The 16,052-nt window shown below is 38.5% G+C and overlaps 1 protein-coding gene across 1 annotated transcript in view; it reads left to right on the top strand.

Moving 5' to 3' along the window:
* Window positions 1-16,052, top strand: part of TOP1 (DNA topoisomerase I) — a 90,230-nt gene that overhangs the window by 20,198 nt on the left and 53,980 nt on the right. Inside the window, exon 3 of the mRNA XM_081832786.1 lies at window positions 10,749-10,851. Coding sequence (XP_081688912.1) covers window positions 10,749-10,851 — 103 coding nt within the window. The remainder of the gene's footprint in view (window positions 1-10,748; window positions 10,852-16,052) is intronic.

Below are 16,052 nucleotides of genomic sequence, written 5' to 3'. Positions count from 1 at the left end.
GAAGAGGCTGAAAAGACAGATTAAGGTAATTGTAGTGTTGTAAAAGCATAAAAGAAGTCCAAGAAATTTAAATGCGGAAGTAGACGACTGGAAGAGAAAACATCCTCTATTTAACCCTTTTTTTGTGTGTGGGACTGAGACCTAAAACAAACCAGTTGGCTGCTTCATTTTTATTTTTTCATGACAGGGTCCTTAGAGACAATGTCTGGTCACTACTCTCACAGAGTTGCTGATGTTTAAGAACCAAGGTAGGTTCTCTTCAGGGTTTTTAAGTCAATTTGTAGCATTTCTTCTGAACATGTAGACACTTTGGAAAATGTGACAGTTTTTAGAAATTTGAAGTTGTGTTGCAGAGCTGATTTAAAAAAATTGAAAATACTGGGTTTCTATCTTTGAGCAACTCTGTGTTTTTCTAATGCAGTGGACTTCTAAGTTTTTGATGTTGAAGTTTTTACCACTTACTGAATTGAGGGGAGAGACTCAAGCAATTTGCAAAATAATTGGCAAGTTTCATTTGATTAAGTTTGACCCTTTCTTTTACTTGGCCTCAGTCACCTATTATGAAGGTCTTCTCCAGCTGCGACATTCAAGTCTGATTCTGGAACTTCACAGAGCCAAGTCCAGGGAAACTTGGGCTGTTAGGGACACCCTTTTGCCTCCCTTTCCACAGTTACTCATTTAACAGCTGCTGCTGTTGGGAAGGGTTAGGGTGTTTGTTATGCCCTTTATGGAACTTTATGAGGGCAGAGACTTGGTATTGTTCGCTGCTATATTCCCACACCTAGAACAATGCCTGACACAGAGCTGACACTCAATAAATACTCAAGTGAATGAATATTGTGAACCCCAACTTCCTTAAGGAAGCCCATCTTCTCAGCTGGAGTTGGTTTTTGTTTTATCAGCTTGAGAGTACAAGGTCCCTAATGGGGGAACCCCATTAGTTTCAATAATAAATGTGTCTGTGACAAGAGGTCTTTTTTTTTTTTTTTTAAGATTTTATTTATTTATTTGACAGAGACACAGCGAGAGAGGGATCACAAGCAGGGGGAGTGGGAGAGGGAGAAGCAGGCTTCCCACGGAGCAGGGAGCCCGATGCAGGGCTCGATCCCAGGACCCCGGGATCATGACCTGAGCCGAAGGCAGACGCTTAATGACTGAGCCACCCAGGCGCCCCTGTGACAATAGGTCTTGTTTATTGGGGAGAACAAATGATAATTTTGACTTTAAAAATTGGAAATGTTACTAGTCTCTTCCCTTATTCTTGATTTTCTTTAGAGCTGAATCCTCCCAACATTTTTCTTTTAAATTCCAGAGCTCTTTGAGTTTTTAGCCAGAACACCATCTGTCCTGCTTACTTTGAAAGGCTATTAACTATGACCTGGAATTTTGGAAGTGTGCTTATTGAGAATCATTGTAAAATAGCGATAAGGACTTTTCTGTGGGCTACAGATTGAAATCGGCCGCCATTAGGATGGATCACAGTTTCCTAGATTGAAACTGATCACAATTGATAAAGTCCAAATTTAGACAGCTGTGGTCGGGGAGAGGGAAGGGTAGAATTCTTGCACCCCTCAATCAGTTTCCCTTCCAGTGATGGGCTTTCAGGCTTCCTAACTGCTTTTAGTTTGGCATTGAGTTCCTGGGGAGATTCACACACCCCTGATACTGACCACACTCCCGGATGCCAGTCTTTATCACCAAAACCAGCTTGTTATCTGTCCTAGACAAAAAGTCTTTAAAATGTTAGAACAAACTGGGTATAGAGTATTAAGTAGAAGTGTTGATTTTGTTCAGACTCTAGCTTCTGGGGTTGTGGTATCCATGGGTTTGAAAGTCGGAGCAAGGAGAAGATGCAAGGATTTATCCCAGTAAACTTGATTTAATAAATGAGCAGCAGGTGATGAATATCTTCTTTAGAAAATTAATTTCTTCACTCAGCGCTTTTACCCAAATGGTTCCCGTGCCCACCTTCCTAATGCAGTGGTTGTATATTTATGTATCAGAGATGAGCAGAGGTTATCTTTGACAAAGTTGCCTCCTTGGGGAAGGCGGGCAGCTTTTGGTGGATAACTATTCCTCACCCCTATCCTTCATACACTTGGGGACTATCTTTGGAGGAGGAGCCTATCATCTTATACAGCTGTTTTAGGTCTTAAAACTTGTCATCACTGTAAATGAGGTCTGGCTCAAATCATGGCACAAAGTTCTTTTATACCAGAAAAATCTCTGCTTTTGTTTACAAGTAAGCAGAAGATTCTTCTCTTCTGCCCTGATCTGATTACTCTAATAGTTTAGGAGAATGGTGGAGTGGCACAATGCTTTAAGATCATGGAATAGTTAATAAAATGATCAGTAATCTTTGCCAATCCCATAGCCTATTCTCAAAGTGTAAATGTTTATGCTGGGTTTGAATAGCAATTGCATTAGAGACCCTGAGTAGAGGAGGCTTGGCAATACTGTTAGCCACCTTGATTGCAGCTAAACTAATGCAAATGTTTCTATGGGGATGGTGTTAACTGGTGTTATCAGTGCATCCCTTAAAACTTGTAAATAGGTTTTTTACGCTTCTGGGTATAGGATTGTTAGAGCAAGCCAGTTTCACTTATTCGTAAGTGCTTTTCTTTCCTGTATCTGTAGACAGGTGAGAAAATCAGATAGCCTTTTGTCATTGGCTTGTTGGGCAAGGTGAATTGGCATGGTTGCTGCCTTAAATGCATGTATAGAACCTGAACTCTTGAGTTATTTAGAATGATTGGGTAGACTTGATTTAGTTCTATGTAAATTAATCATGAAGAGGGTTCAGTAATAGTTGTACTTTATTGACAGTTTGTAATTTTGTGGAAATTAGCCAGGAATTCCATTACAACCGTACACAAGGATTTTGACTGCCTTTTGAAAGAAAATTCCTTAAGGTCACTTAAATCTGAGCCCAGGTTTCTTCATCTGTAGGAGAGGTGAGTTTCCTGAGGTCACAGGTATCTAAGCTTCAGATTTGAAGCTCTAAATCACTGACCTGTGCTGCCTTCTTACAGACCCAGTAGTTAAAGTGACTTTTATCCAGGGTCATACAGTAAGTGAACAAGGATTTGAATCAGGTATTTTTCACTCTGTTGAACCAGAGTGAAGCTTCCTCCAGCTTCCTTCAGAAGTCTTTTCCAGCATTCTCTGCTATTCTGTAATGTCTATAATTGGCATTAGGGTATAGCATGATCTTTTTTGCTAACTGCATCATTCTTGAACATATTTTTATTTTTTAAAGATTTTATTTATTTGAGAGAGAGAGCACCATGTGAGTGAGCATGAGCAGGGGAGAGGGGCAGAGGGAGAGGGAGAAGCAAGCAGACTCCCCGTTGAGCAGGGAGCCCGATGCAGGGCTTGATCCCAGGACCCCAGGGTCACAACCTGAGCTGAAAGCGTCTGCTTAACCAACTGAGCCACCCAGGTGCCCCCATTCTTGAACATATTTAACAAAGTGTTTTGGTTTCTTTTTTCATATAATGTGTATATGTGTCTGGTTTCCCTAGTGGGGAGTGAACTCTTCATCTTATGCCTGGTTTGACACTGATTTGGCTACTTGGAGCTGACTCTGTACCTGGTTTCCAAACCTGCAGCTTCATTGTGAGTCTGGGATTAGGCCAGCTTCAGGGACTTTATAATAGTTGGATTCAGTTTTGCTGGATTTATTTGATACTGAAGTTTCTTACTCCTAGGTGTTTTGTTTCCCTTCTATCTAAGTTGAGGATTAGGACTCTAAAGCTACAAGAAGTAGGAGTGCATCTGTATCTTTTTTTTTTTTAAGAAACTGCTTTTGGGACACATGGCTTTATTTTTTTTTTTTTAAAGATTTTATTTATTTATTTTGAGAGAGAGAGAATGAGAGACAGAGAGCATGAGAGGGAGGAGGGTCAGAGGGAGAAGCAGACTCCCTGCCAAGCAGGGAGCCCGATGCGGGACTCGATCCCGGGACTCCAGGATCATGACCTGAGCCGAAGGCAGTCGCTTAACCAACTGAGCCACCCAGGCGCCCCATGGGGCACATGGCTTTAGAGAGGCAAAATAAATATAATGCTGGGATTTTTTTTTTTTTTCCTTCCTCTTAGATTTATTCATTTGACAGAGAGAAAGAGCACAAGCAGGGGGAACAACAGGAGAAGGCAGAGAGAGAGGGAGCCGCTGACACGGGGCTTGATGTCAGGACCCCGAGATCATGATCTGAGCCGAAGGCAGACAACTGAGCCACCCAGCGCCCCGGGATCTTATTTTTTAATTTGTCCCTTGCAAGAATCAAGTCTACCATTTCCTAGCTGGCAGAAAGTGTATCTCACTTAATTTTGCTCAATCATGAGAAGATGAATTTTTCAGCAAAAAAATAAAACAAGTAATAATTGACAGTTGACTTTAATTGCTCATCTGCCAAGAATGCCCTTTCCTACTTTACTAACTCCTTCTGTCCTTTGGTAAGACTTAGCTTAAACACTACCTCCTTCGGGGAGCCTATGTTCACTCTTCACTGCCCTCTTGGACCCAGGCTCTTTATTTCTTCTTGTTCTCTGGTGGAATAAGACTGTTTCCCCTCATCGTTTTACTTTTTACTTTACAAAAGAGGCATTAAGCTTAGATTCAATTATTTTTACTCTTAAGACTTTTCAAAATGTCCATAAATTAAGTAATTCTGCTGTTTTACTGTCCTTTCGGAAAAATAGCAGGAAGGCAGAAAAGAAGAACATTCTGCCCTTGTGTAAGAAATGGAGGTCCTGACACCCGTATGTTTCATGTGAAGACATTTGGAGGAATGTCTGTTACCTTTATAAAAAATGTGTGTAGTTTCTGAATATCGGAGCATCGTGATGCAATGAAAACCATTACTTTAATGTTAATCATTTGACATTTGAGATTTTGGGGTTAGGAAAGGAATTTTAATACATTTCAGCAAGTCTCAAATTTAGAAAGGTTTCTTCTCTGTTGACTTAATTTTTCTCTGCCTTCTTGTATGCGTAGAACAGCATAAATTTTCTGCCTTGGAAGTGTGTCTTCAGGGTGAATTCTTACATATGGATTGCTCGGTCATCAAAAGAGATTGTGTTTGTTACCTTTGTTAGACACTGCTAAATTCCCTTTTCACAGGAGTTATATGGACTGTATGAACTTTTTCAAGATGTTAAAAGAGGCAGAAATGTGTCTCAGATTTGAAAATTGGCACCACCCAGAGTTGTGGAAACCAGAGATGGCCCAGGAAGCATACTACCTCACACAGAGTAGCATTTAGTAGGAGATAGCTATTACTATTGTCTTTTGTGAAATGGCAATATTTCCTTATTGTAAGAGTGGTAAGAAAATTGAATAAAACAGCATTTCTAAGTAGCGTTTCTAAGTACTCTAGCATGGTTCTAGCACATAAATTAGTGCCCCTTTTCTCTTGAGTGCCTTGGGCCATGGCTCTTTGGTTTCATATCTTAATTACCTTACTGGATTGTCAGCTCTGTGAGGGTTGAGTTCACGTCTGATGAGTCTTTATCAGGGCACTTTGGATTTAAGAAGATATTGGAAATAGTTATAAACTGAATTTAACCCTAAGAATGTAATTCTGAATCCAGTAGTAAAAGATTTCCTTTTCTTTTGCACATTAACTGTCAAGTGCTTATGTTATGCTAGCCAGCAGTTCTTCCTGAGAATGTGTCCTGAGATAACACAGATACTTTCCTTTCTTGTCATTTGGAAGTCTCTTTACTTAAAATCTTTATTAACCTCAAGGAACACCTTAGATAATAATAACAAAAGATGTTGATTCCTATTCAAGCTATTCATTTACCTACCTATCCTTATGGAGTAACTTCAATTAAGTTAGAATGAAAGGAATTAGTTGTTACATGTCCTCTGTTTTCTCAGGGCTGCCTTATTTCAGGGGTGTTCTCCCATGTCTTCATCTCAAAATTTTTAACACATGCATTTGGAACAGGTGTTGTCAGGTTATTAGGTGGCCTGAAATCACAAAGAATGAGGTTTTCTGGTGGTTTTATATGCATCTTTCACTTCTAATCTATGGTCAAGTTCAACACAGTTCTTTTTGCATTAACAGATGCTTGAAGTGGCAGGATCCTTTCTCCAAAACATTCTAACAGTCTATTCGTAGATGAATTCCAGTTAAGGGGAAAGGGTACATACTTGAAGTAATCTTTAAGGCCATTAGTCTACTGTCTATAAATATTTTTACCATGAGGGATATAGATCAGTTTGTTCTTATTGGCTTCACTTTCTCACTTACTGGCTTCTCTTCTGACCAACATCTTTAGACAGATGTTCTAATGTGGCCTTAAGTACGGAGAAGACTGGAGAAATGATGAAGCTAACTGAAGTACGGTGTATGACTTCAGTTAGCTTCATCATTTCTCCAGTCTTCTCCTCCTCCCGCCCATCTTTGTACAGCTTTCCTGTGTCTGCGAAAGCACCTTTTCCGCTAATCACTTGGACCCAAAGACTTTGAGTCTTTGATTCTTCCTCTGAATTTATTTATTATACACAGCCAGTTTATGGAGTTCTGGAAGACTGCTTAAAAAACTGCTAGCTAGTTATTTTGCTTTTACCTTTGTACCCACACTGCCCTTCAACTAGTCTTCCTTAAGTATGGCTTTTATTTTGTTCCTTTTCTGCTTGAGGTGGCTCCCTGTCATCCTTAGAGTAGGACACCCTTGCTCTTGGGTTAATGTTATCTATCAAACTTTATCTTTCTCTTACTGCTTCTTAACACAAATCCCCTCTTGGACTAAGCTAGTCTTTTCCTTGTTGTATCCTTATGTAATAAGAAAAAATAGGGATTAGAAGGGAAGAAGCTGGAAGATAGTGTTTAGCTTTTGTTATTAAAAGTTTCAAACATGAACAGCAGTAGAGAGTAGTATAATGAACTCCCCGTGTGTCTTATACCCCCACTTCTGTAACTTTCAACTTTTTGCCAATCTTGTTTTATCTTTCCCCATATCCCCCACATTTATTTTTTTAAATTAATTAATTAATTAATTAATTAATTTAGCCTGAGGATATTTTAAAGCAAATTCCAGACACCATTCACCAGGAAGTACTTCTGTGTGCATCTGTAGAGGTTATTTCTCTATCAGTTTACCCTAGTGTAGATCATCTCTACATTTCTCTGTCAGTTGGTAATTTTGTTTATACACAATTGGTGTTCTAAGGCGCCCCATTTTGTTTTACTTGTCCTTTCTTCTTAGAAAGAAGGACCCAGTCTGACATGTGGAGCTATATCATGGCCATTCAGATATTTGAAGTTGTTATATATTAAACCTTTTGGTACCTGTCACACCACACATAGCACAGTTTGAGCATATGACAGACATGTACTAACTTCTTTTGAAATTAAGGGCACTTGGGATTCAGATCTTTGACCTAGGTCTTACTTGTATCACTGGAATTACTCCACTACAGCCTTACAGTTTCTTACCAGACATTTTGGTTTTGAGTTTTTAGATTAACAATTGCTTTTGACTTGGGGACCTGGCTTTAAAATCAGTTTTGAAGTTTTGTGCCCTTAAAAAGATAATGTTTAAAAAATAAAAGATAATGTTATTGTCAGACTAGTTATCTGAAACCTACCTGGAATTACTTTCAGTTCATCTTTTACTTAATTTCCTTTTTCTTTAAATTTAGTTCTTTTTTAGTGACTTAAACTACCTTTTCCTTATATACATGTGTATTTGTCAAATCTTTGATAAATCTTGGTAATTTTTAAAAATAACTTACTTTTTATTGTAAAAGTGATTCATCATGGGGGGGTAAGTTGGAAAACAAGGCAAAGTATACACACAAAATCTCAGGTTGCTCATAAATTTACCACCCACAGATAACTACTTTTAACATTTGGGTGTCTGTCTTCTAGTTTTTTCATATTGTTGTATGTGTTTGTTGAATTATGCACAGAGCAATTTTTTAAAAAAAATATTATATCCTTGCCATACTCTTGGGCCATAATAGCAGATCCTGATGTTCTGTTTCTTATTTGGTAAATCTGACCTATAAACAAATTCAAATAACACAGATTTCATTCCAGGTTGTAGAGCTGGTGGCATGTTTTGTTATTATTATGGTTAAGTCCTTAGTTTGGGGCAGATCTCATGTGAATATTACTGTCACGTGAATAGGGGTCACCACCTTTGTGTATTGGATTGACTCGGCATTTTACAATTCTGTATGCTACATGGAAGATTGGGTTTAAGTCCTGGGATGAGAATTTCTTAGAGCTAGGGACATCTCATCAAATTTTTGTTTCGTTAGTGTCTGGCACAGAAGAGACGCTTAGTGGATTATGTCAAATGTGACTTTTTTTTGCTGTGAGCCAGGAATGGGATGAGTACATACACTGCCTATACATTTTTATTAGTTATCTCTTGTTACACAAAGCATGTTACCTCAATGTTTACAGCTTAAAACAACAAACGCTTGTTTTCTAATATAGTTTCTGTGAGCCAGGTATCCAGGAGAAGCTTTGCTGGGTGGTTTTGGCTCAGGGTCTTTCTGTCATGAGATTGCATTTGTTTGAAGACTTACCTGAAACTGGAGGACCTACTTCCAAGATGGTTTACTCACATGGCAGTTTCTCACCACTTGGGCCTCTCCATTAGGGCTGCTTGAGCGTGGCACCTAACAGTATGGCACCTGGCTTCCCCCAGACCAAGGAGAAAGATCCAGTGCCTTTTATGACCTGGTGGCGGAAGTCACATACTGATATTTCCATCTTACCCTATTTTTTAGGAATGAGTTTCTAAGTCTAGCCTGTACTCAAGAAAATTAGGCCATACCCCTTGAACAGAGGAATATCAAAGAATCTGTTGGACTGTTAGACAAATTTTAAAACCATCACACATGTGTTGGGTACATAAACTTCCAGTTGATTCATATTCAACATTGGGGTGACCTGACCTCAGTGAGCCACGTTTTTAATAGGCTCTTGGAATAATTCTGATAACACAATAAAATTTGAGAGTCACTAACATAAATGCATGGGGAGAGATACCATGTTCATGGATCAAAAGACACAGCAATGTTTTGATGTCATTTTTCTCCAAATTGTCCTATGAACACAACACAAACTTGCCAGCTGGCTTTTTTTCTTCTTCTTTTTGGAAATTGGCAAACTGATGCAGAAGACATAGAATAGCCAAAACAGTTTTGAAAAAGAACAAGACTAAAGTACTTTTATAACCTGATTTCAAAACTTACTGTTAAAAAAAATTACCGTGAAGCTACAGTAATTAAAATAGTGTGTGTTTGTGTAAGGATAGAATAGAGTCCAGAAATAGACTTGCGATTATATGGCCACTTCATTTTCAGTAAATAGGCCAAAGCAATTCAGTGTGGGAAAGGGCCATCTTTTCAAAAAATGGTACTACAACTGGACATCTTTATAAATTAAAAAATGTACCCTATCCTTTACTTCTGTAAAACTCACAATATTTTTTGTGAAAAAAATTCACAATACATATATCTAACAAAAAAATTGTAATCTACAGTGTATAAAGAACTCTTACAAAACTCAGTAATAAGAATACAAATATTTTTAAAATGAGCAAAAGATTCAAAGAGATACTTGACCAAAGAAGATAACATGAGTGGCCAATAAGCAAATGAAAAGATGCCCATTACTTAATTAGGAAACTGGATTAAAACAGTGAGATACCACTATATACTTGCTAGAATGGCTGAAATTAAAGATCGATAATAACTAGATGTAAGAGACTTTATAACAGTTGGAACTCTAATGCATTTTGGTGGGAATGTATAATAGTACAACCACTTTGGAAAAGAGTTTGGCAATTTTGTATAAAGTTTAAGTTATACTTACCAGATGACCCAGTGATTTCATTACTAAGTATGTACCCAAAAGAAATGAAAACATGTACTACACAAAGACTTGTATATGAATGTTCATAGCAGATTTATGCATAATAACCAATGCCTAGAAACGACTCAAATGTATGTCAACAAGTGAATGGATAAGTAAACTGCAGTATATCCATAACTGTGGGATTCCACTCAGCTGCAAAATCTTAACCAACTACTGTTACATCCAGCAGCATGGATGAATGTCAAAAATAACATGCTAAGAAGTCAGACAGAAGAGTAAATCCTGTATGATTTCATTTATATAAAACTTCAGACATAATCTAATCCGTAGTGCTAGCAAATTATTGGTTGCTTTGGGTGGGGGTGCAAGATTGGGATTGACTGGGGAGGGGCATAAGGGAAACTTTCTTGGATGATGTATCTTTGAAATGTTTTACTGCAATGAATTTTACTGCATAGAAATTATACTTTATTATAGTTGATTTAAAAACATATCTCTTGAAAAAATATCTCGAGGTTTAGATTTTTCCAAAACTTACAGAGATGACCATTTGATCTTGAGAGTCAGTGTTCAAGATTTATCCTTTTGTATCATTTATGATTTAGTGTCAATAGTACCAGATCTAGGGAGAAGAATGCCAAACTGTTGCTTCCTTTTACAGTAAAATTAATTCCCCTTTCCTCTTGGTGTTTGCAACACTTGTCTTGAATTTAGAGGCAGGGTAATGGGATGCCTTGTCTGAGTGGCTTTGTGAAATCTTTCCTTCCAACGGAGTGTGCTGTTATGGCTATCTTGCCATTTGAATCCTGTCATTGTGCTTCTTGACCAGCTTGTCAAGGTAGGTGGGCAGGAGATAGCTTATGACTCCTCTTAACTGACTCATCTTTTATGGTTGCAGATTCTCATAAACACAAAGATAAACACAAAGATCGAGAACACCGGCACAAAGAGCACAAGAAAGACAAGGAGAAGGACCGAGAAAAGTCTAAACATAGCAACAGGTAAGGGTTAAACCAGCAAGTCCCTCATCATTTGGCAGTGGGTTGACTGGCTTGCCCACCTGGAATACACCTTAACTTGAGCCACAGGTAAATAGCATGGATAGCAGAGTAAAGAGAGACTGTATTTGATTCCAGAGTTGCTAAGAGTAACCTTGGTCATTCAGGCCTTACTGGGGATGCTATTGTTCAGATCAAGATGTACAAAGCAAGTACGATTTTTTCTTTCAGTATGTAGCTCATTAAAAATAAAATTGGGCCGGGAGGCACCTGGGTGTCTCAGGTGGTTAAGCTTCTACCTTTGGCTCAGATCATGATCTCAGGGTCTTGGGATGGAGACCCACGTCGGGCTCCCTCCTCAGCAGGCAGTCTGCTTTTCCCTCTCCCTCTACTCCTCTCCCCACTTGTGCTTGCTCACTCGCTCGCTCTCCCAAATAAATAAAATTGTTAAAAAAGATAAAATTTGTTGGGGGTGGGCACCTGGGTGGCTCAGTTGGTTGAGAGTCTGACGTTTGATTTCGACTCAGGTCATGATCTCAGGATTGTGAGATCAAGCCCCAAGTTGGGCTCTGCACTGGGCATGGAGCCCGCTTAAGATTCTCTCTCTACCCCTGCCCCTCACAAAAAATACATACATATAATTTAAAAAAAAAAAAAAATTATTTATTTGACAGAGAGGGAACACAAGCAGGGGGAGTGGGAGAGGGAGAAGCAGGCTTCCTTCAGAGCAGGGAGCCTGATGTGGGGCTCGATCCCAGGACCCCGGGATCATGACCTGAGCCGAAGGCAGACGCTTAACGACTGAGCCACCCAGGCGCCCCCGTATATATAATTTTTAACTAAGTCAGCTATGGATTGATTGTAACACATGATATCCAGAGAACTTGCCTAAAAAAAGGTGACTGGATTGGCAACTGGGTATATATATATTTTTATTCTTTCTGTACTTTAATGGGTATAAATTAAAACTTCTTAACTTAGGCTTCTGTGGTCTGTGAACCCCCTAAAATCATATGCAAAAGGTTGGTTATATGAGATTTTTCTGGAGAGAGCATTCTTAGTTTCATCAGATTATCAGAAGCATTCAGCTCTCACAGAAGCCAATGACCACCAGTATAAATGAAACTCAGTAGTGCTGCCCTCTGATTCAAGCCTCAGAAAGATGTTTTCTTTTTTGTTTTGCTCCCATTTTTTGGTGTATGAAGCAAGTGGTTAAACCCAAAGACTTAGAGTATCTTTGGATATGGGACCCCTTGTTGAAAATAAGGACTTATGCTTCCGTTTTGAGTTAAAGGCAGTTGTTGGGGAGAATGCTATCTGATATTCCCACAGTGGCCTAAGTTTTGTTAAAGGGGAATGTAAAGATCAGTCGTGCATTGGAACAAGTGCCTCCAGCCTACAGTCTCTTAGAACTGCTTCATTAGCTTGGCTTATTGTCTACAGACAAGTTAGAAGTGAGAATTGCTTTCTAATCTGTTCTTTTTATGAACCATTAAAAATTTTAAGATATTTCTAATGAATTCTTTTTATGAATAAGTCTTTATGAATCATTAAAATAACCAGATTTTCTCTAGTGGGGACATTACTTTATGTATCATCTACCACTCCTATAGTCTTTTTTCCCTCACCACTCACTCGTTTCTTACCACTCGATCATGTAGTTCTCATTTTCATTACTCTGGTGAATTTAATGCCAGTAGTTGAATCCAGCCTCAGTTCACATGTATCTTTTCTTCTCCAGTTTATAGTTGTTCAGCCCATATTAATATCTACCAAAGTAGATTTGAGAGCAAAGAATATTGCCAAGAATAAAGAAGTTCATTTCATAAAGATAAAAAGGAACCAGTTAGGAGGCCTTAACAATTATAAATGGTTATATACTAATATCAGAGCCTTAAAATACATGAAATAAAAACTGATAGAACTACAAAGAGAAATAGACAATTTATATTTATAGTCACATTTTACTGCCTCTTTCTCAATTGATAATATAAGCAGAGAATCATTATGATGTTAGAAGACTTGAACATCACCAACTAACTTGATTTGATTGAAATTTATAGAATATTCCATTCAACAACAGCAGAATACAGATTTTTGGCACATGGAGCATTTGCCGAGATACTCCACATTCTGGGCCCAGCCCTCCTTCTTAAAACCACTTCCCTTGCGGGCGCCTGGGTGGCTCAGTTGGTTAGGCGACTGCCTTCGGCTCAGGTCATGATCCTGGAGTCTCTGGATCGAGTCCCGCATCGGGCTCCCTGCTGAGCAGGGAGTCTGCTTCTCCCTCTGACCCTCCTCCCTCTCATGCTCTCGGTCTCTCATTCTCTCTCTCGCAAATAAATAAAATCTTAAAAAAAAAAAAAAAAAAAAAAAAAAACCACTTCCCTTGCCTTTCATGCCTCTGTCCTTTTCCACCTTTCTGGCCACCTTTCTCATCTTCTTCCAGTGCACATAGCAGTTCTCGGTCTTTGGCTCTCTCTTTCTGCTACCTCTCTTGCCATATACCCTTCTCTCATATTCCATATCCAGTCTTGTGGAACTTCTCAGTTCCTCAAACACAACATGTTTTCTGATACACCCCTAGGGCTTTAAACATGCTGTTACTGGTTCTGGAAGACTCTGTTGCCCTCTTAATATCATCCTTTTTGTTGCAGCTTAGACTTTACTTCTTTCAGGTATCCTTTCTGCCCACCCCCTCATATTGAGTGCCACTCCTGTGTGTTCTCTGGCACCTTGAATATATTCTTATCATAGTAATTGCCAAGGTGCATTGGTGTTGTGATTGTCTCTTTACTTTCTGTAGTCCCCATTAGACTCTTAAGGTCTCTGAGAGCAGAGTTGAAGTCTGTTTCATTCGTTTTACATTCTCAAGGCTTAGTGTAGTATCTGGCAGATAGCTGGCACTTAATCTATGTATATTAAATCAGTGACTGGATGACCTGTGGGCACACCAATTACCATCTCTCTTCTTTTCACATAGTCTTAATCTTCTACAGGATTGTTACCCCTGGCCATCCCATTTTCAAACAAGTTTTTACTGTGTTTTTGGTAAAAATATACATAACGTGTTTTGCCGGGGTTTTTGTTGTTTTGTTTTGTTTTGCCGTTTTGAAGTGGCATTAAGTGTATTCACAGTATTGTACAGCCATCACCCCTGTCCATCTCAAGAAATTTTTCATCATTCCAAATAGTCTCCAAACCCATTAAACGATACCTTCCCATTCTCCTTCCACTCCCCACCCTTGGCACCTTCAGTCTACTTTCTGTCTCTATGAATTTACCTATCCTAGTACCTCATATAAGTGGAATCACAAAATACTCATCCCTTTTGTGTCTGGCTTATTTCCCTTAATCTAGTGTTTTCAAGGTTTTATCCATGTTGTCCCATATAAGGATTCCATTCCTCTTTTATGGCTGAATAATACTCCCATTGTGTGTCTACACCACATTTAAAAAATCTCTTCCCATGTTGACAGATGTGTGGGTTGTTTCCATCTTTTGGCTGTCACGAATAACACTGCTGTGAACATGGGTATACAAGTATTTGTTTGAGTCCCTGCTTTCAATTCTTTGGGTAAATACTTAGGAGTAGAATTGCTGGATCATGTCAAACAAGTATTTTTATTCCGCCTGCCATGTTTATCCTGTGCTGGTTGATGTGAAGTACCAAAAAAATGAGGTAATCTTTGACCATGAAGAACTTCATCACCTGAGGAAAATGCTTATAAAGAAATGCTAATTTCTTGGAACACTACATCAAAAACTAATTATGTAATGTATAGTGATTAACATAACAAAAAAAATTTTTTTAAGGCAACTAAACTTTATGGTATGCAAATTTTACCTCAAAAAAAAGAGAAAGAAATGCTAATTTCTTTGTTATCATGAATCTGTCCAAAAAAACTTTAAAAAAAATAAAGGTTAATATTTAAAACAGACTTTAAAGATCCCTTTTTCTCTGGCACATCTGATTTCACCAACCAAAATTGTGGGAGAAAAGATTAGGTAGAAGTGGTGTAAAAGGCTTTGGGACATCATTTTGACCCTGCTGTGTTTTACCAAAATCTCCTTTTTAAAAATAAAGGATATGTTTTGGTGTCATTTTTCTTGGAAAGTCCATTGTAGCTTAATGGCCTTTGTCTAGAAGAAAGCTTCATCCTGGCTCATCAGCTTAGGTTCCACATGACTTTGGTTAGGTTGCCTAACCTTTCTCAACTCCTCTTTTCAGTTCCTGCATATTAATACACGGTTCAGAGGGGAATTAGGGGAGTCAGTAAGTATAAAAGCTCTTTAACTGTGAACTGTTTCATAAATATGAGGAGGTGGTATTTTGTACCTCTGTCAAGCATACTTTTCCAAGATTATAGCATAGGTAAATTCAGGAATTTGTTCTAACACAATTTTGTGCCTTTTAATATTTTCTTCATTTCTAATCAAAATACTCAAGAAATAATAGCCTGTTTGCCAAGAGGCATTGGAAAAACCTGGCCTGGGTTGCTGTTTACACATGACTAAGTCTAGCCCTGAATCTCTAATTCACATGTGAGTAAGTTTAAGACAGTTGAACCAGATTATGTGTCGTAAACAGACTTTTTAATACTTCCTCTTTTGACCTCTGTTGACACAGTACCTCTTTGCAACAAAGCAAGTGTATTGGTTATATATCTATATTTCAGTACAGTCCTATACAATATGTTCCTTTTTAAGTGACTTCTGATCTTTCTAGTAGTTCTGGGCTGCTTTTTTTTCCTTCTGTAGCAGATTAAAGAAACTTTGAAGATTGTTAAGTTATCTTTGAGGAGCCCAGTATATTTAAGGTTTAACATGTTCTCTTCAAAAATGCTTAATTTTAGGGGCACCCTGGTAGCTCAGTCGGTTAAGCATCTGCCATTGATTCAGGGCGTGATCCTGGAGTACCAGGAATCAAGCACTGTGTCAGGTTCCCTGCCGGCGGGGGCGGGGGGTGGGGGGGTGGAGAAGTCTACCTCTGCTCCTCCCCCCACTCATACTCTTTCTCTCTCTCTCACTCAAATAAATAAAATCTTTTTTAAAAAAATGCTTCATTTTATTGTAGTATTTGCTAATCAATTTGGCATGATTTTGTTGCTATTATAAGAAAACAGGTTTTATACTAATGTATTTCTATGTCTTTCCTCCTCTGCTAGATAGAAGCATCAATCATTTCTCATTAGGCTACACTT

The sequence above is a fragment of the Leptonychotes weddellii genome, chromosome 10, assembly GCF_054177405.1.
Source record: "Leptonychotes weddellii isolate Sample4059 chromosome 10, ASM5417740v2, whole genome shotgun sequence".
NCBI lineage: Eukaryota > Metazoa > Chordata > Mammalia > Carnivora > Phocidae > Leptonychotes > Leptonychotes weddellii.
The sequence above is the reverse complement of the archived record's forward strand: the minus strand, read 5'-3'. Positions and strand labels throughout refer to the sequence as shown.